The 20,587-nt window shown below is 38.4% G+C and overlaps 2 protein-coding genes across 3 annotated transcripts in view; both read right to left on the bottom strand.

Moving 5' to 3' along the window:
• Positions 1-11,143: 11,143 nt before the first annotated feature.
• LOC128509189 (BOLA class I histocompatibility antigen, alpha chain BL3-7-like) overlaps positions 11,144-20,587 on the bottom strand; it is a 138,867-nt gene continuing 129,423 nt past the window's right edge. Inside the window, exons 1-3 of one of the 2 annotated variants that reach the window (XR_008356013.1) lie at positions 12,382-12,485; positions 12,268-12,294; positions 11,144-12,169 (exon numbers count right to left, since the gene is read on the bottom strand). Coding sequence is in view for 1 of the 2 variants with exons in the window: in XM_053480813.1 (XP_053336788.1) it covers positions 12,135-12,169; positions 12,268-12,294 (62 nt within the window). In the remaining variant the exon portion in view is untranslated. Of the gene's footprint in view, positions 12,170-12,267; positions 12,295-12,381; positions 12,486-20,587 lie in introns of those variants that run through there. The other variant, XM_053480813.1, reaches the window with a different exon arrangement.
• Positions 12,523-17,377, bottom strand: LOC128509195 (BOLA class I histocompatibility antigen, alpha chain BL3-7-like). The gene is made up of 4 exons (XM_053480819.1): positions 17,169-17,377; positions 16,524-16,790; positions 13,199-13,474; positions 12,523-12,844 (listed from the first exon to the last, which is right to left on the bottom strand). The coding sequence occupies exons 1-4, from the start codon at positions 17,236-17,238 to the stop codon at positions 12,540-12,542; spliced, it is 918 nt and encodes a 305-aa protein (XP_053336794.1). The 5' UTR covers positions 17,239-17,377; the 3' UTR covers positions 12,523-12,539.

The following is a 20,587-nucleotide window of genomic DNA, read 5'->3' on the forward strand; positions in this document are numbered from 1 at the left end:
TGCTTTGGGCACAGGACAAGCTCCTGTCCCTCAGGGCGAATATACATTCCAGGGCATATGAATGTGGGAGCAGACTTGCTGTCCAGACAAGTAACCCTGTACATTGCTGTAACCCTGTTTCCTGAAAAAGCGAGAACGAGATGCTGCGCTCCAATGCCACACTGCTTGCGTGACTGGATGCCCTTTCAGACAAAATTGATCTAAGGAATGTTTCCTGTTTACTCCTATTTATAACCTGCAGGAGCGCTTCATTAGATGACATCACCTTACCGAGGTTATATAAGACAAAATTTGGCGTGTTTGATACACACATGCTTTACAACCGGCAAGACGGAAAGATGTTCCCATAGCGTTTTCACGCAGCATCTCATTCGCGCTTTTTCAGGAAACAGGGTTACAGCAAAGTAACCCGAGACATTTCTCCGAGTGTAAAGGTGAGAACACCTGGGGAGGGTGTATTATTTGCATTTAAATGTGTCTGACGTCGCAAAACTCCCAGGTGAAAAAACACTGCTTTGTGTAGTTAACATCAATGACAAAAATAAATAAATAAAATAAACATCAATAACTACCACCAAAAAGTCTGGAACGCAGAGTACAGGATGTGTCAAACAGCGGCGATATATTACACTATAACCATATTATACCAAAGATAGAAATGTATTTTTTAGTTATTTTAATGCTCTATTCTCAAAGTCTATTTTGAAGTTATTTCTAAATTTAAATTTTGATGCCTTTAAATGTAACACTTTTTTTTAACAATAAACAAACAAAAACTATATAACAGTTCATTCTTTGTAAATCGTTAGGTAGCTAACTTAATTAGCTAGTCTAAATAATAAAAATGTTTTTACAAGCCCTTGACAAGCCTGTTGTTAGTGCTTGTTTGGCCAGTCAGTTTCCTTGCTGTTTTCCCCGACGCATTTATAATCATTAGTCTAGTTCTGCCCGTTCGGTGTTTCTTATTCCCACCCCGTTAAAACGGCGTATTTAGAGAAAGACTTGCCCGCGAGAGGTTGTGAGCATGCGGTCCACTACACAGAAAAAAACGTTAGTATATTATGACTGAAATAAAGCGGCTCACATCGGCGTGCGTTTCACACAGCGCCGCAAAGACAGCGCTTATTTACCTCGTATAAATTTGTGTTTGTTGTATTTTTGGGAAAGAGAAATCTCTTTTAAATCTTTTATATCAACGCGTGCATTCATCTGATCACAACTCGGCAAAGTGAAGGTGAGCACACGCGCACCGCGAGGGTTACACTAACATTTTACATTCACTAAAAGGCTTATTCATAACCACATTTCAGCCATTCACACACATGCATTGTGCTGTGTTGTTGGTTACACACTTTCACTTTTCACTTTACATCTCCCCTTCAATCAAAATGCTCCCAATATGAGTTGACACGAGCAGCTTTGTTTCAGTCATAATATTCATCTATCATAAAGAGGGGCAACATTTGCAAAGCAGACAAAATTTTAAATCAGTACCCCAGAAAAACAACAGAGAACAAATATATACTTGCTGATTAAACATTCCATTTTTTTAAAGCGCACGCGATGTGAGCAGCTTTAATTATTAATAATTAAATATTATTATATTAATAATTTGGATTATTATTATTATTATTATTATTATTATTATTATCATCATGTTTTTGCTGTTTGGGTTCAGCGTTGAATGATTATTTGAAACTGAAGTGCTTCATGTAAATTCATTCCACGAGTCATTTTATCATACAAAAATTATTACATTAAGTTCGGACCACTGAGCTTTTGCGGATTCCAGTTACCGTTAAAAATATAAATGTTTTTACAAGCCCTTGAGCTATTGTTTGTGCTGTTTTCTTTAATGATAACAATAGACAGATAGAAACAAAGAGTCTGTATAAACAAAATTAATTGCAGACGTTTTGCAAAATGTCCCTTTTCGCCACCTGGCGGTCATTTTACAAATTACTTTGAATTACGACTGATTTATTTTGGCTGTTGCCGTTTGGCCACGACAGAGTGCGTGGCAGTCATAGACATTCCCCTTGAGTAACCACTGTACTTGGATGCTTATGGTGACATGCAGTTAGTAAAGTGAATAACAAAAAAAACACAAGATATTAATTTAACACTTAATTTAGCCTTTTCTGATTGCTGTTAAATTTATTAAGTTAAGTAAAGCCTTTATTTGTCACATATACATTACAGCACAGTAAAATTCCTTCTTCGCATATCTCAGCGTAACTGGGGTCAGAGCGCAGGGTCAGCTATTATACAGCACCCCTGGATCACATAGGGTTAAGGGCCTCGCTCAAGGGCCCAACAGTGGCAACCTGGTGGAGCTGGGGATCGAACCGCCGATCTTCAGAACGGTAACTCAGTGCCTTAGCCCTCTGAGCCACCACTGCCCCAATGATGAAGTAATATGAATTTAAGTATGAATGAGGTTCAGAATTTCCTATTTTATTCTCGGTAGCTGGTGAAATTAACCCAGTGTTGGTGTAACTGGAGTAAGTTAGTTAATATTGGACAGAAACATATACAACATTGCAAAAAAACTAAGTTGTCGTACAAAAGATCTCTCATGCCTTCCCATCCAAACCCTGCCTCGAGTCGATCAGTAAATATTTCCAGTCGGGATTCAGTCACAATTACGCTAACAAAGCAAAATTAAGTATTTTGTAAATCACAGTGGCTACATGAGTCCACCTAATTAGGTTATGAAAAAGGATCAAATTTTGGCTACTAAAAGTAGGTTTTGGCACCTAAATATTTTGAGTTTAGAAGTTGAAGCTGCCTAAACATATATGATTGTCTGGAGCCCTGCTATGTAAGTGTACATTAAATAGTAACATATACTTAGTTGTGGAACTTATAGTCAAGTGTCACAATTTACATGCTATATATCCTCCATGTTAGCAAATTGTTGTTTTCTCATTCAGGAAGTTTTACCTTGAGGAAAGCTCTGGGGAAGCCTGTCAGCATTCTCCACAGCATCCAATCTTGCTTCAGCAGGGTTCTGAAAGAAAGTTAATTAAAAGAACTAAATTACAATTCTGTATGCTTTGTCAACAGAAAGAACTGAAGAAATGAATATTCCTTACATTTTGAGCACCCTGTTCTGCTTTTGCACCTGTTTCCGGAAAATCCATTTTTACCTCAGTATCAGTCACGGGTTCTCCTGTAAAAAGTATTATTATTATTATTGAGTGAGTTTTATACTGACAGCATTTGGCGAGTGCTTTTATCTGGAGTGACTTTTATTTATTAGATTTATGCAACCTAAGTAATTAAGGATTAAAGGTGTCCATCCAGAGACAGATCACAAGATGTTGGCTCGAGTTAGGGGGAGAGGGGGAAGGAGACAGGGAGAGAGAGAGAGGGGGAGAGAGAAGGAGAGGGAGAGAGAGAGAGGGGGAGAGAGAAGGAGTGAGAGAGAGAGAGGGGGGGAGAAAGAGAGAGAGACATACAGTAAAGAGATAATGGGAAGGTGAGCGTGGGAGCGGATCCAAGAGGAGACAGGAAGATAGCAGCAGGAAAGATTTAACACATTAATATCAGATCTATGAGGAAGAGAGCAAGAAATAGCTTATTTATATATAAAATAATTCTAACAAACAATTTCTGTAAATGTAATGTTTTTGAGCATAATATAAACTAGAGTATTTTACCTTAATTTTTACATTTTTTTGTTTGGCAGCCGTTGCTGCCAGTCATTTTTTAAAACGTTTTTTTTTTTTTTTTACAGTGTAGGAGTATAAATGAGGGTGTGGTGGCAAGGTTGCGGTTGGGTGCACCCTCGAGCACTCCCAGCACCCTGCTAATATGTCTGTGTGTGTATTGGTGGTAATTATAATGATTTTCCAAATGCTGTAATGCAATTAATTATTTCACAACAATCAAGAGAATAATAGTTTGACCACCATAGATCAATCTTAAGTTCCTAGAGCCTTTTAACAAATAGGAATGAACATTTTCTTATTTGTCTTACCTGTTAAAACATTGGCTTGGTGTGTTTCAAATGGGTAAGTTAATTTATAGGCGTTTTCTTTTCATTGATCATTTTTATTCTGAATACAGTTAAAAAGGATATCTTCTCATTTGCAAAATCCAGCAGGTCACACAGTACAGGGGACTTAAAGGTATCTTGCTTTTGTCTCAGACAAGTTGGACTTACTACATTTATTTTTCTACAGTACATCAAAAGAAGAAAAAAAAGGCTCTAAACACAACACTGGTCTGCCTGCATGCTGCCTGTGAGCAGGTCTGCCAGACTGGTAGTTATTGCAAGACCAGCAAGAACGAAATGTACTTACTCTGAAAATCAGCTCCTGCTCAAACTGAACATCAAAGTTACACATTAATAATTTAAAATAGCTCCACTGTTATAAATTTTAATATATCATGTTTCCATATTTTACAAAGCATTTTATTAATGCCAATTTTTTCCATAATTTTTTATTGCATTAAGTTTTTTTGCAATGTCTATTTTACCATAGGAATATTACCCTAACTTGAGTAAAATTATTTACTACTTTAATTTTTTTTAAATAGGCAACAATTAATAATAATAATAATAATAATAATAATAATAATAATAATAAAACATACTGAAGATTTGGTCAATGCAATTATGAATTATTAAATCATGAAGTAAATCTTATTGCAAAAAATATCTTTCCAAAAAATCTTACCTGTTCATGTTGCATTCTACAGTAGACAAAATTTCTGTCTCAGCAAGCAAATGAAAAGCACAAATCACAAAGGGGCAAGTATTTATATCAGACACAAAGTCACATGGTTTCTGAGAAATTTTACATCGTTCTATAAACTTCTGTTAAAAGAAATCACATGATCTTAGTGAAACGCAGATCCTCCAGGGTTTTTACTAATTGTGGTTCAGTTTCAGTTTCAGTATGAAAAAAGGATATGACAATCCTAATTCCCATATATATTTATTAAAACATAGTAATAAAACAAGTGGATAAAAATGCTCGGGGTTTTAAGGGATATATGCTTTAAAACACAGTGCCATCTTTGTACACTAAACAGTGTTAAGTTATTAATTTTTGACTTGATATAACTGTATGGGAGATTCTCATGAAACCATTAGAACACCACGGCACTAATGATTTTTTATATAAAATGTGTAATTTTGTAATATAAAAAAAGCATCAAAATACAGACAATACTTCTTTCTAAACTTGCACAATGTGTCATTTCAACATGAGAATTAATTATTTTTTTATTTTACTACATTTTCTGCTGAAATTCTCAAAACCGCAATGCGTCCAGTTGAATGTGCGTTATGTTGTACAAATGAACATAAAAAATTTTTTGATGTTGTACTAGTTTATTTTGGATGTCAGAAAAAAATATTTGCTGAATATTCATTTATTATGATAATGAAAAAAGTAGGAAAATGTGTCCATTTCTGATGTTCCCATCCTCCACAACACTTTTTAAGGACTGTTTAAACACATACAGAATGTAAATAAAGTTTGATTATGAGTGATGGAGCATATGGGACAGTTACTTCAAGATGGCTACCAGCTTTTGCAAGCCACTGTGTATATATATATATATATATATATATATATATATATATATATATATATATATTACAGTGGCTTGCAAAAGTATTCGGCCCTCTTATGCTTTTTTACAATTTGTCACATTATAGCCACAAACATGAATCAATTTTATTGGAATTCCACGTGAAAGAACAATAAAAAGTGGTGTACACGTAAGACGTGGGACAAAAATCATACATGATTACAAACATTTTTTACAAATAAATAACTGAAAAATGGGTGTTGCACCTTTTGCTGCAATTACAGCTGCCAGTCTCTTAGGGTATGTCTCTACCAGCTTTGCACATCTAGAGACTAAAATTCTTGCCCATTCTTTTTTGCAAAAAAGCTTCAGCTCAGTCAGATTAGATGGACAGCGTTTGTGAACAGCAGTTTTCAGATCTTTCCACAGATTCTCGATTGGATTTAGATCTGGACTTTGACTGGGCCATACTAACACATGAATATGTTTTGTTTTAAACTATTCCATTGTTTCCCTGGATTTATGTTTAGGGTCGTCGTCCTGCTGGAAGGTGAACCTCCGCCCCAGTCTCAAGTCTTTTGCAGACTCCGAGAGGTTTTCTTCCAAGATTGCCCTGTATTTGGCTCCATCCATCTTCCCATCAACTCTGACCAGCTTCCCTGTCCCTGCTGAAGAGAAGCACCCCCAGAGCATGATGCTGCCACCACCATGTTTGACAGTGGGGATGGTGTGTTCAGAGTGATGTGCAGTGTTAGTTTTCCGCCACACATAGCGTTTTGGATTTTGGCCAAAAAGTTCCATTTTGGTCTCATCTGACCAGAGCACCTTCTTCCACATGTTTGCTGTGTCCCCCACATGGCTTGTGGCAAACTGCAAACGGGACTTCTTATGGTTTACTGTTAACAATGGCTTTCTTCTTGCCACTCTTCCATAAAGGCTAACTTTGTGCAGTGCACGACTAATAGTTGTCCTATGGACAGATTCCCCCACCTAAGCTGTAGATCTCTGCAACTCATCCAGAGTCACCATGGGCCTCTTGGCTGCATTTCTGATCAGCGCTCTCCTTGTTCGGCCTGTGAGTTTAGGTGGACGGCCTTGTCTTGGTAGGTTTACAGTTGTGCCATACTCCTTCCATTTCTGAATGATCGCTTAAACATTGCTCCGTGGGATGTTCAAGGCCTTGGAAATCTTTTTGTAGCCTAAATTTCTCAATAACTTTATCCCTGACCTGTCTGGTGTGTCTTTTGGACTTCATGGTGTTGTTGCTCCCAATATCCTCTTAGACAACCTCTGAGGCCGTCACAGAGCAGCTGTATTTGTACTGACATTAGATTACACACAGGTGCACTCTATTTAGTCATTAGCACTCATCAGGCAATGTCTATGGGAAACTGACTGCACTCAGACCAAAGGGGGCTGAATAATTACGCACACCCCACTTTGCAGTTATTTATTTGTAAAAAATGTTTGGAATCATGTATGATTTTCGTTCCACTTCTCACGTGTACACCACTTTGTATTGGTCTTTCACGTGGAATTCCTATGAAATTGATTCATGTTTGTGGCTGTAATGTAACAAAATGTGGAAAAGGGGGCTGAATACTTTTGCAAGCCACTGTATATATATATATATATATATATATATATATATATATATATATATACATACATATACCCTAACCCTATAACTTCCAAGGAGAAAATCAACACCTTCAGTTCTGCTTCCTCCAGCTCTGGCTCCTGTCTCTCACTATACAGCATGGCCGGTCTCACCACTTCTTGCACATCTTCTCCATGATTTTCACTGATATTTTCACACAGAACTCTCTACACCTTAGTCCATACATTCCAATCTGCCTGCACTCGCTTCTTCACCTCTTTCTTACACTCTCCATTATCTTGGACTGTTGACCCCAAGTACTTAAACTCCTGTACCTTTTTTACCCTGTGTTCTTACTGTTTCACTTCGCTCCATTTCATTGTAGCATTGTTGAGTACTGTAGCATGGTTGTTAAGAATTAATAAACATTACAATATACAGGACATGTTCTGACGCGTCTCAGAAGCGTCTTTCAGCAGGCTATATGGATTCTCAATCATAACACCACACGGGACCTAACACTCTAATCTGCTTTCTTACATTACACAATATATATTAACTCACATTTGCACATTTTGCACACCATGGAACATTATTCTGAACATTGTTTTGCTCATTACTGGAAATTGTTTTGCTCATTACTGTGGTCCAATGACCACAAAAAAACTCGTTTAATCCGACGTTGTGCAGTCAGAGGGTGAACCCAGTATATTATATAAAAATATAATAATTTAATTAGAATTTTTAAAACAAGAAGATTAATGTCTAATATATTAAAATGGTCCATATTAAAAATAGGCAATTCAAATAAAACGACAAGGGCTTTTATATCCAGTTCCCGACACACTGCCCCCACAGGTTAACACACAAACTACAATTTGGGCTGCAGGCTGGAGTTAGACAGAGCCAAACGAACGCCGGTGTAGAAGTCAATCAAGCGCCGCTACAAAACGCAACATAAACGTCTAGGACGTTCAGAGCACGTTTGTTTATCCAAAAAAATTAAGCCTGTGTAAACAAGGCCTAACCTCTCTAATAAGACTTGCTTTTGCTTTATTCATCACGCATGCTGTACACACACGCATACAGACACAAAATAAAATATGTTTTACACACACACACACACACACACACACACACACGTGGTCACAGTGTTATAGTAAACAGTACACGCAGCACAAGAGAGAGAAAAAACGTTGGTTCAGTTGTGATTACGTGACACTTTTGACCCCAAAAGGACAAAAACCCTAAGGAAGTCTACAGTAGGATAGAAGAAGGTAAGTTAACATCACAACTGCAACCTACAACATCTTCCAAGCAGCACGGGCCGCTGCTGGCGTCATCCGCTCTTCAAGAACTCTCAACGAGACTTCGTGCCAGAACTCCAAAGTCCCGCAACGAAGGAAACCTCAGGAGAAGTTCCAGAGCGCAGCCATCGGTAACCAGGCAACCAACGCCTCACCGAAGGGCTTTCCCGACAGACGTCATCTCTACAACAGCGCACCAACCAATCAGCAACGCCGTGATTCCCTTCGCTGGAGGCGAACCAACGGATGAGAACGAAACATAACGCAAGTAAACAAACAAAGCTGCATACCTTGCTGAAGTTGGTGCTCGTTTCATAACTAAACCGTAAGATTAAACCCAAGACTCTGCTCTTGTGACTTTCGTTGATCTAGTAACCAGCACTGGAATAACTTCAATTCATTTTCACTTGCCAAACTGTTTGTATGTATGTGTGTGTGTGTGTGTGTGCGTGCGTTCAAGTAGTGTAGTTTCATGTATCGTAGATTAGTCAAATAAATTCTTGTTTCTTTATAAAGTACTGTTGTCTTGGTCATGTATTTTAAAGTCTAAACATTTGCCCAGATCGTGTTACCTTGCTAATAATTGCTAAATACTAGATTTTGTGTTATAGCCGTTGGCACACGGTTCGAACATGGTATTTGTTATGGACAATCCATGAATAGCACAGAAATCCAATAACAAAACACAGCTTGGGTTTGGACCAGGGAGGCCGTTCCTCCCAATCACACCCCTCCAAGTATCTCTGTCATTGCCCACATGTGAAATAAAGTCCCCCAGCAAGATTATGGAGTCCCCTACTGGAGCCCGATGCAGTGCTCCATTCAGAGTCTCTAAGAAGGAAGAATCCGTCCCTAAACCCTATATATATATATATATATATATATATATATATATATATATATATATATATATTTTTTTTTTTTTTTTTGTATTATTCAGGATTGTAAAGTCAAGAAAGTTCATGCCACCATGTTCCTGTGTATACTTCCTCTACACAACATATCCAATAACATTCTGTCAATTCAGTTTAAATTTGAATCATCAACATATAAAGAGAACACTGCATGTTTGAGTCTGGAGAGGCCTTAGAGAGCAAAATTCTTCCCTTTAGAGATAAATCTTTCTGAAGCCATAAATTGAAAAATTTGAAATAGAAGAAAAATTGGAAAGGCATGTTGTTTACAAACTTAGTATAAAATTATAAACTTCTAAGTACAGCATGTAACATGATTTTGGATAGAAATATTGCAAATACATAAATGGAATTCTGCAATTGTTTATTGCTGTTAACTTACATTTGTTTATATTCACGCATAAAGCAGAATCAATTAAATCTAAAGCATGAGGAATTTGGGATAAATCTTGCAAAAACAGAATGGTATCATCAGCCAACTGACTGATAATGAAATGTCTTTCTGCCCCCCTAATGAAACTCAAATCACTTTGCCATATATTTTTTTTTTTTTTTGCCAGGAAGCGAGAAGCAATTAAGAAAAGGTAATAGGAGATCTTTGTCTAATATCACAAGATTAATTAAAATGAGAAGTTCCATATTTCAATGTAATAGAGCTGATATTGTACAAATTTTTAACTATTTGTTTTAAAGGGCCCAAACCCACATTTTTTCAATGCAAATAAAATTATGCTCTACAGAGTCAAACGCTTGGTGGAAAACAAAAAAATAAAACAAAACTTTCAGTGTCAAAGAGGTCACAATAATCCTCACAAGTCCTTTGAGTCACTTGAGTAGGGATTCTGACTGTGTTTTTCTATGGTCCCTCCACTAGAGGGCGCTCATCAAATACTTAAAATCCACAGAATCCTTGGAGATGCGTCTGGTGTCTGGGAATGATTCTCTCTACCTAGAAAATGGTTCTGGCCTTGACTGGTGTTGGCAACTGTTTCTCTGGGGACTTGACAGTTCGATAGTTCATGACTGGAACTTCTTACAAGTCTACCTGGGTCTTCAATAACTACCTGGACTCCATATTAACATCAGTTAACATCAGCTATTATAGCTGAACTGCCTCCCACCCTACACACTGTATAAATGCAGATCATTTACTGCTTTCTGTTTCACCCAAATGAGGATGGGTTCCCTGTTGAGTCTGGTTCCTCTCAAGGTTTCTTCCTATTACCATCTCAGGGAGTTTTTCCTTGCCACTGTCGCCCTCGGCTTGCTCACCAGGGACAAACTGACTATTTTGATTCATACAAATTCACATTTCATACAAACTTAAATAATTCTTTTGACTATGTAAAGCTGCTTTGTGGCAATGAAAATGCTAAAAGCGCTATACAAATAAAATTGAATTGAATTAATTTAAACCTGACTGGCTGTAGGGTTTTATTTTGTGTGTAGAGTTTTCATAGATTAAGCTTGAGACTTAAACTGTTGACCATAAACTCAGGGCTCAGTCACACGTCACTGTACACCAGGGAAAAGTACAAGGACAGTAAAGTTTTATTGCTTTCTCGACAATAACAATTGTTGGAGTGCTATAGAAATAAAAATTATATTAATTGTATTTTTGTAACTTATAAAACTGTATAATTCATAACTATAAAACATTATGTGTACAACTAAAACATATTAGATATGTAGACTTAGTTATTCATGTATTCACAATTAAAATGCATTAATATAACCTGTCATAAACAATAGTGATGAACTGAGATAACACATATCACTCAGGAAGTTATTTATTGTTAGTCACATGACTTTTTGCCATTGAAACATTCTGGAAGTAAAATGAAAGTCACTGAACAACTGCAGCACACAAATGAACGAGTCATAATTATAGCATTTCCCACATGCCTGTTGTACTGCTTTAGAGGCTTTTACAGACATTGTGAAATTATTCCATATACATTTTTATTTTACAGATTATTGCATCATAGTCATCATTGAAAACTTATCAAGGGCCAATGCAGTATTACGTGAGATTTGCGAAAACTGCCCTCATGTGCAAAATGTAGAAACAAAAAATCTCTTCTTTGCCTTAGATGGTGAATGAACCACTATCTTGTAAACAACATGGACGCCAGAAGCATGCCATTAGGGAACAAATCCAGATCACTAGACAAAACAGGTCTCATGTTCATGTGGTGTGTGAGAATCTCGCAAATGCTTATAGGAATGCTTTAAAATAACAAGTCTGATTACAGATAAAACATTGCTTCTCCACTTTTCTTGTAAAAGTCATTTAGTCATCCTGAACAAGCAAAGGTATAAACATGGTATTCAGAGCTGTTACAGGAATAAACTGGACTGCTTATTTGTTAAAAAATTGTTTTAAAAAAATCGCTAAGAAAAATTCTAAACATTATAAACGTACAGTATTTATTACATTATAAACAATACAAGCCAGAAATTTACCAAAATTAAAGACATGGAATGGCCATTAACGCTCCTTAGAGATACAACCCAATCACTGCATGTAGTGCCAGTCCAAGGCCTTGTTACAAACGTTATCTAACTGAGCAGATCAAATGATCCAATGTGGCAATTCCTAGGGGAGAAGGGACAAGGAAAAAAAACACTTCAGGAGTTTTAATGTTATCACAGGCTTTAAGTTTAAATTGTACTCCATGCACAGACTTAAATTCCATATTAGACTGTAAACTCCATCATGTCTTACTCTCTCAGTTCAGCAGGAAGACACACAGTCAGACTTTAAGAGTTGTTGGAGGAAGAATCTCCTTCAGAGGCTGTAAAACATTCACATCCATCACAAAGTGACTAAACACTGTGTATAAATAATGTAGTGGTTTTAAACATCATTTATGGATCATAAAGGTTCACTTACAGGGTTTGGGTGGAACAGGTTTGAAGCCTGAAACACAGATGATGGACAGACAGTTAGTATTAAAAATAAACTATATCTATATAAACTTGACATCTGCCTCCTTCCTCCTCTCACCAGAGTTCTTCTTCTTCCAGACCACAATTCCAGCAAGAACGGCGACGAGAGCGACGAGAGCCGCGACTACAGCAACGATGATAGCAATCGGTGCTCCACCTGTTAAATCAGCACAGAGTCTTTATTATCTGCTGCAGCAAGAAATCAGCTTTCACTCTCTACAGCTCTAGTTTATTAGGACCTTTTGGTACTTCTTGCACTAAGTTCTTCTCCAAGCTGCTGTGCTGAACCACGCAGGTGTAGGTGTGTTTCTGCAGCACCTCAGCTGGGACTCTCAGAATGCTTCTCCTCTGGAAGCTTCCATCCTGGTTATGTAACGTCTCTCTGAGCTCCACGTCCTCATGCACGTCCTCTCCGTCCTTCTGCCAGGTGATCATCACTGCTTTGGGAAAGAAACCTGTAGCGTGACACACCACCTCTGGAGAAGACGAGTGTTTATGGAACACTGACACCTCGGGACGAACTGCAGAGACACACAGACTCAATATAATATTGATTTTATATAGAAATCATTATATCATTAAAATTACTTTAGCTGGGTTTTCATAGTCACACATATGAGGAAAAGTGTAAGTTGCAACGTAATTCAAGGTGAACAACATAATTTTTTCTCTGGACAGTAAAATTAAAGATTATTATTAGATGTTTTAAAACGATGCAGATGTACAAAGCAGTTAGAAAACTATAATTAGATCTCAAACTACATATACAGTAAAAGGTTTATTAAAAATAGACACATTTATGTCTGTGTTCTTTTGTGTGTGTGGTGAAGGAGTGTGTGTGTCTGACAGATCACAGATTAGGTCACACACTCTACCTTTCTGCTCCAAAGTCTCTCTGCCGTAAACCAGGTACTTCTTTAATGACTCAATACACTCTTCCTCCAAGAATTTGTTCACAATATTAGCCCAGGTTACATCAGCGTCCCATATGTGTTTAGTGATGACCGCTTGAGGTGTCGGAGCAATCCAGGTGTCACTTCTCAGGTCCAGACTGATGAAATCTTCTCCATCATAACCGTCTTGGTAGTATCCTCTAGTGCTGCCGTCATCATCCAGCTCACAGCCGTACATCCTCTGGACTGTGTGAACTCCTGCACACACACACACACACACACACACAAATAAATCACACACCTTTCATTTAAGTGTGAATTTTTACTTCTATTTTGTATTTTTATGTACTTGTTTTTTTACCTTAATAAGCACATTTTTTTGCAAATACATTAAAACCTTGGCCTGTGAGTAACTCTGTTAGTAAGTGTTTTGCAAGAGCACAGATAGCGCAGCATGCTATCTCATTGCCAGATTATTGTGTGTTGCATTGTTGTCAATAACAATTTTATGTTTTCCACGTTGCTGATTTTACTTTGTTTTCATGTTTTCTCGCCCCTCGTCACACGATTATGGCTCAGTTTACCATCTTGGCACTGTTAAATCATGCACAAATTTCACAGCTCTAATCTAATGCTTTCGCCTTCACAACAGTGGCTAAGTTTAACATCTCAGCAATGTTATATCGCGAACAATTTCACGACTCTATCTACATAACACTGATCTAACAGCACCTCTATCTCTACCTGGCCATCACACGTAGGACCCCTCCATTAACATTATATAACATCCAGAACGTCAGCTACCCATTCTGAGGAGATCTGCCTCTTCATCCTTAACAAGTCACACGCCGCTTTGGTCCTTGGGCTCCCCTGGCTAGCGCTTCATGGCCCCCAGATCGACTGGACCAAGCATGTCATCACAGGTTGGAGTCACTCATGTTCCGCGAGCTTTCTCTATCTCCTATTCCTGCTACGCTCGACGAAACCACGGACATCTCTAATGTTCCCACTGAATACCACGATCTCAGGCAAGCCTTTAACAAGGCCCGAGCCATGTCTCTCCCACCATACCGAACATATGACTGTACTATTGACCTCCTCCCGGGCACCTCCCCTCTCAAAGGCAGACTTTTTGTTAAAGAGTGGGAGGCCATTAATAAGTACATCACAAAGTCCCTTGCCGCCAGAACTATCCATCCATCTTCCTCTCCTGCTGGGGCGGGGTTTTTTTTGTCAAGAAATAAGACAGGACCCTATGTCCCGCTCATGACCACCAATTTCGAACTTCTCCAGGGAGCCGACATCTTTACCAAACTTGACCTAGGAAATGCTTATCACCTCATCCGCATCCGGGAGGGCGATGAGTGGAAAACAGCCTACGACACCCCTACTGGGCACTATGAGTATTTGGTGATCCCGTTGAGACTGACCAGTGCAACCTCCATTACTTCCTGAATTTCTTCGTGTTCGTCTAATTGGACGACATTTAAATTTTTTCTCTAGGCCTGGAGGAGCGCCGGCACCACATTCGCGGCTCCAATGGCTCCTGGGGTCCGCAAACTTCTCTTGCCATTTCTTGTTGGAGGGCACAGTTCCATCACCCATCCCACAGCAATGTTCTGGTGGCCCAGGTTAGGGGGGAGGATGTAACCAGGTTTGTGGCAGCTTGCGACATCTGCACCCGAAGTAAGCACAACAACCGACCCCCTGCTGGCCTTCTCAGAGTCCTACCAGTGCCGTGCCATCCCTAGTCCCATATTTCTCTAGACTTTGTCACTGGCTTACCCCCACCTGACAGCAACACCTGCATCATGACCATTGTTGACCGCTTTTATAAGTCTGTTCACCTCGTTACACTTCCCAAACTACCCTCCACCAAGGAGACAGCAGAGCAACTAATACTTCACATTTTTCCGACTTCATGGCCTTCCCACTGACGTTGTCTCAAGTCGGGGTCCACAATTCACCTCACGATTCTGGAACGCCTTCTGCAAGCTCATCAGGGCCATTTCCAGCCTGTCCTCAGGATTCCATCCCCAGTCCTATGGACAAACAGAGTGGAAGAATCAGGCACTGGAGGTCTCTCTGGAGGCATGACCACTCAGGAACATACATCCACAACTCCCTACCATCCACCTCCATAGGGCTGTCCCCGTTCCTAGGCTCCCAGCCTCTGCTAATCTCAGCACATGAGGCAGAAGTGGATGTCCCCTCAGCCCAGCAGTTTGTCTGCCACTGCAAACAAACATGGTTATGGGCAAGCCGTCAGCTTGTACAAGAAACAGGCAGATCACCATCGTACCAAGGCCCCTAAGTACTGTACCATGTAGGGAACAGGGTCATGCTCGCTATCAGGAATATTCCCCTAAAAACACTGTCACGCAAAGTCACCTCGTTTCATTGGTCTCTTCACTACTGTTACCAAGATTGTCAACCCGTGCTCCCCTCTTCTATGTGACACATTCACCACACTTTCCATTTGTAACACCTCCGACGCATCATGAACTGCCCACACGGCTCTGATCTAACACTTCCTCCTTCACGACTGCTGCTCAGTCTCATGTCTCAGATGGATCCATCTTCACAGCCCACGACTCCCATCCTTCTGACACTGCCTCTGTCCCATTGCCGTGCGTTATCGTATAGTCAACTGTGCGCATGTACTATTTCCTATAACATTGTAAACATGTGTGTGTGTGTGTATGTGTGTGTGCATGTGCGTAAAGCATTTTTTTATTTTGTTTCCAAGTGTAGTGACTGTTCATTAGTAATTGTACTGCAACAAAGGCCTCCGCAAAGAAAATGGTTAAAAAGTCTGCAGCAGTGCAGGAGATCAATCTGTTTAAAAAAAAATGTAATGTCACATTTTAGCGAAATCCTCAATAGGAGGCACAAGCAAGTGTCATTAGAGAGGTTCCATATTAAAATCACACAAATAAAGTCTGCCTGACAGGAGTGCTTCCTTTAGTGTGAAAGTCAACCTACACGATAACCCTCTCCCCCTCCTTCTCCATCTTGTCTCTCTCATCTTCTTCACTACAGCCACGATTCATTTCAAAGGTAAAGTGCAGGTTAATTTGTTTTATTTTATTTTATATTTTGTATTAATGATTTTTATATAATTTTTGGGGGGTTATGGGCCGAACCAGCTAAGTTTCCATAATTTTTTATGGGAGAAATTAGCTTATACGAATACGAGTGTTTTGGATTACAAGCATGTTTCTGGAACAAATTATGCCCACAATCCAAAGTCTACCTGTACTCAATTTCATATAAAATACTGATCAAAGCAGTGTGTGTGTTTCACCTTCAGTCTGATTATAGCGCTGCATCAGTGTAGCCACGTCGCCTCTGAACATCTCCTGCGTAGACTGCATCACCTCTGTGTAACTGTCCCAGTACTCCGGTTCATCATCACTGATCCTCCTTATCCACTCTGTCTTTGGGACGTTCCTTCCGATAGTGCTGTCATAGTACTCGATCTGCACTCCATCAAGCTGACTAAGAGAAATAAATTCTGGGAAATGGATTCCTGGTGTCACTCCTGTGTCGAAGATCTGCAGAGTGTGTGGGTCTGTAAAAGTGTGTATATAGACATTCTTACTGTGTTAGTAACTGATCAGGTACAAAAATGCAAAAGAATCTACGTATCACTATCACAGAGGCTTGTGTGTGTGTGTGTGTGTGTGTGAATTAAAAACAAAATCCTATGATAAAATCCTACCTCTAATGAGTCCAAAATTATGACTCATGAACATGTACTGAAAATAAATACATAAATAAATACACACACACACACACACACACTATTTACACGCAAAATTCCAAACAGTCGCATATTTTACCAACCTTAAAAGTCATTCACAAAAAATAGATCTAACATCTTCCATAACCTTCCATAAAGAATCAGTCATTATCTATAATAATTATCTATAAATATTTTCAAACTCACCTTCCAATGAAAACTTCACAAAACATGTGAGAAAAGTCAGCAGGTTCCCGGTTACTGTACTGAACACCATGTCTATCTCTCACTGTAGATCATAGGGATGTTAAACAGAAACGATTTAAATAAACTAAATACCACTTCAACCTTTTCATAAATGTGAGATATCTTATAACTAGAATCAAAAATGTGATCACTTCCTCCTCTTCAGTTCACCAGGACACCTGTTACTGAAAACAAACAAAATCCCATCAATTAAAATTTACAATTCAGTTTATGTCATCTGTTGCTATCCAGAACTGACACGTGCAATTGTATACAGAAAATGAAACTCACACACACACACACACACACACTTGCACACATGCACACATACACTTAAATTAAGGAAGAAAATAAAGATAAATGGTTTCTATTTTACTTTTTACTTTTGTTAAAACTGTTATAAACCCCATAAAGCACTATAAAAGTGTGTGTCCTGCATTAAACAATGCACCGAATCCACTGCAGAATTTTTCTCTGCATCAGAGCTACAGAATGAAAGATTCATGAAACTTCCAGACCCTGTCTGGTAAATTGAAATGCTACCGAGACCTAACCATGGAAAACAATTGAGCTCTTGGATTTCTATTAAAGGTCAGCAGATTGTTAGTTAATGTATTAAATTGTAATTGACGTGGAAGCCAGATAAATATGAGAGGAAATCCTGTAATTTCTTTACTAAAATACCCCTTCACAAGGCGATCAGATAAAGAAAGAAAAAAAGGCTAAAGAGCTTGGACCAGATCGATCTGATCTTCTAATTAAGCAGCAGTCAAGTGATCAAGGCTGAGCTTACACTCTGTGCTTTTCCAGCACTTCATATGGCTATTTACAGGCGATTATTAAAAGTTTAATTTAAATGTATTTGCGCAAACCCAAACATTTAGCACCAGCCATCACTGCCCTACACTCTGAGCAGTATTCTGCCCCTTAAGAAATAAGCATATCTCCTGCTCATTTTTAAACTGTTAAAATGACCTGGTATTATTGTTATTATTATTGGATACCTGCATCTCTGTAAGACTTCTGTCGGATGTGGGGAATCTGCCTGTGTTCTCTCCTTATGCTCTTTCGTGTGCCAGTTTTGCATGTGTTTTATCAGGGTTATGGTACTGACTCAACACCATACCAACTTTATATCTTCTGTCACCTCTTCTCTTTATTGTTGTTTACAAGCAGGAAGCAGCTATGAACACAGCTTTATTATCTTTCTTCCACTGTACAACTAATGTTTAGAATGTCTTTCTGCCCGACTCCTCCTGGCCTTCTGTACGCCTGAGGGAGCAGACTGACAAGGCAGAAGGTAAAGTAGTTCCTATCCTAAACAGCAATTGAAAATCAATAATGAATCAAATGAAGATAACATCATCACTACTTAAAGACAGAGCACAATATAAATCTGTTCATATAGAGATCGCTTCTCAAAACTGGACCATCAGGATCAGAAGTGTTGATGCGTTAATATTGATCTGTCCATATGCTTTAAATTATTGTACTTACACAATTATTTCATTTATATTTGCTCAGTCAATGAAATAGTTCATGAAGAAGCTCCAGCTGGACTGAACAGTGTGTGTTTCCATGGTAACACACAGCATGACTGATAAGTATAAAGAACTGTCACTACAGACGAGTGGAGTGATGCACACGGTAAAATACTAAAACTGGAATACATAGACATGCAAGCACAAACAGTTCTGATAACAGTATTAACTTAAATTGGCTTAGATTAGATTTAATCAGTTTTATTGTTATTGTCCAAAGTACATGTAAAAGACATGACTTAACTGAATAAGTTTAGAAGAAGAGAATCTGTAGAATATTCAGTAAAAAAGTAAAATGTACAATGTAGAGGTGAAAGAGTGCTGCAGGTGTAGCTGATGTACAAGACTCTGATTTAGTATTACATACACACACACTCCACAATGACAGGGGGAAAGCATTGCATACACGATGTAATGTTTCAAATGAGCAGATAAGCTATTGCTCTGCACCCCACCAACTCTTTAACAAGCTCATGCACCAGTAGCTGTGTGCTGGGATAACGTATCAAACATTAAATTAATCATTTAGTTTAAATTCCTAAAAGAGAGAGAGACAGCGAGAAAGAGAGCGAAAGAGAGAGAGAGAGAGAGAGAGAGAGAGAATGCCTTTAGGTTTAAATGGTGTAACAGGACCACAGGCTGAAGCGTCCAGTGACATCATGCAGGAGGAAAAGGTCCAAGTCCAGTCTCTAAATAATCCCAGAGCTGGGGTACGACTCAGTTAACCACACGCCAGCTGTGTTTTAACATTTTAACTCTTGTTACTGTCCAGATAAAAAATAATCTCTCCATGGCACAAAAAATAATGTTTTTATTATTCATCACAGTCCAACGGCAGCACCAACAGCAGTCGGCTATGACTTAAGATTAATAGACTACTTACACAGTCTATAGTGACTTGCAGTGTGCAGTGATTCATGTCTGAGAATGTACCTGGTCACAAAACAACTCACAGAAAAGCATAAACAGAAGTGTTAGTATATAAATAATAATAAATAATATATAATAAAATTTGGACCGATAGTATTAAGAAGGTGAAAGTTGCTTATAGAGAATCACTACAGGAGACGAGACACAGATTCATCACTATGAGCCTGAGAATAAACAGCAGAGTCTGGAACGGAAACATCCTTAATCACTAACCGAGAAAAAGTTTAAAAGTCGACCATCAGCTTTAAAATTCATTAAAACTTTTGAAACTTTTGAAGTATTCTGGGATTCTCTAGGGCCAGAAGTATTGGAACAGTCTCAGGAAAAGGGTCAACAATCAACAGTAAATTGCTTATTTAAAAGCTGAAGATTAAACCACTGATTAAACACAGAGAACTGATATCGAAGTGCGTCATGATCTCGCATGACGATGCACGTCCTCAACCTTCTGCACACGCTGTCGACACTTTAAGGTGTTAAAGCTCCTGGTGGAGCTGGGGCTTGAACCACCGATCAGTTACTCAGAGAATTAACACACTGAGCCACCAACACCACATCTTAATTTCTTTTGGTGTATAAAAACAGATTTTCGTAATGGATAACAAAATGACAAAAAATCATAGCATTTTGTCTGTAATCAGATTCATTTATTAATGATTTAAATATTTGTTATCTTTTAATTTATTTAATGTTAATTTTTTTTTAAATAATGAAGTTTATAATGTATAAAATCTACTACATTTAGTACAGTTGTTTTCTTCATGCATAAACAGAAATCTCATCTACAGAAGAGCTCACTGACAGCTTCTCAGATCCTGTAGTGAAGTTGACACTGAATATCAGAATAAGTAAATCAGATTTACTTTATTTAATGGCAGGGTGTTTATCACCTAGTTGTTGTTTCTTACA

This window comes from Clarias gariepinus, chromosome 21 (assembly GCF_024256425.1).
Source record: "Clarias gariepinus isolate MV-2021 ecotype Netherlands chromosome 21, CGAR_prim_01v2, whole genome shotgun sequence".
Taxonomy (NCBI): domain Eukaryota; kingdom Metazoa; phylum Chordata; class Actinopteri; order Siluriformes; family Clariidae; genus Clarias; species Clarias gariepinus.

Excerpts from the sequence above, each read along its gene's own strand:
- LOC128509195 (XM_053480819.1), bottom strand. The coding sequence starts at position 17,238 with ATGGTGTTCAGTACAGTAACCGGGAACCTGCTGACTTTTCTCACATGT. Across the intron at positions 13,475-16,523 it reads GCGCTATAATCAGACTGAAG|GAGTTCACACAGTCCAGAGG; the intron begins GTGAAACACACA and ends GTGTGTGTGCAG. Across the intron at positions 12,845-13,198 it reads AGAGACTTTGGAGCAGAAAG|TTCGTCCCGAGGTGTCAGTG; the intron begins GTAGAGTGTGTG and ends GTGTCTCTGCAG.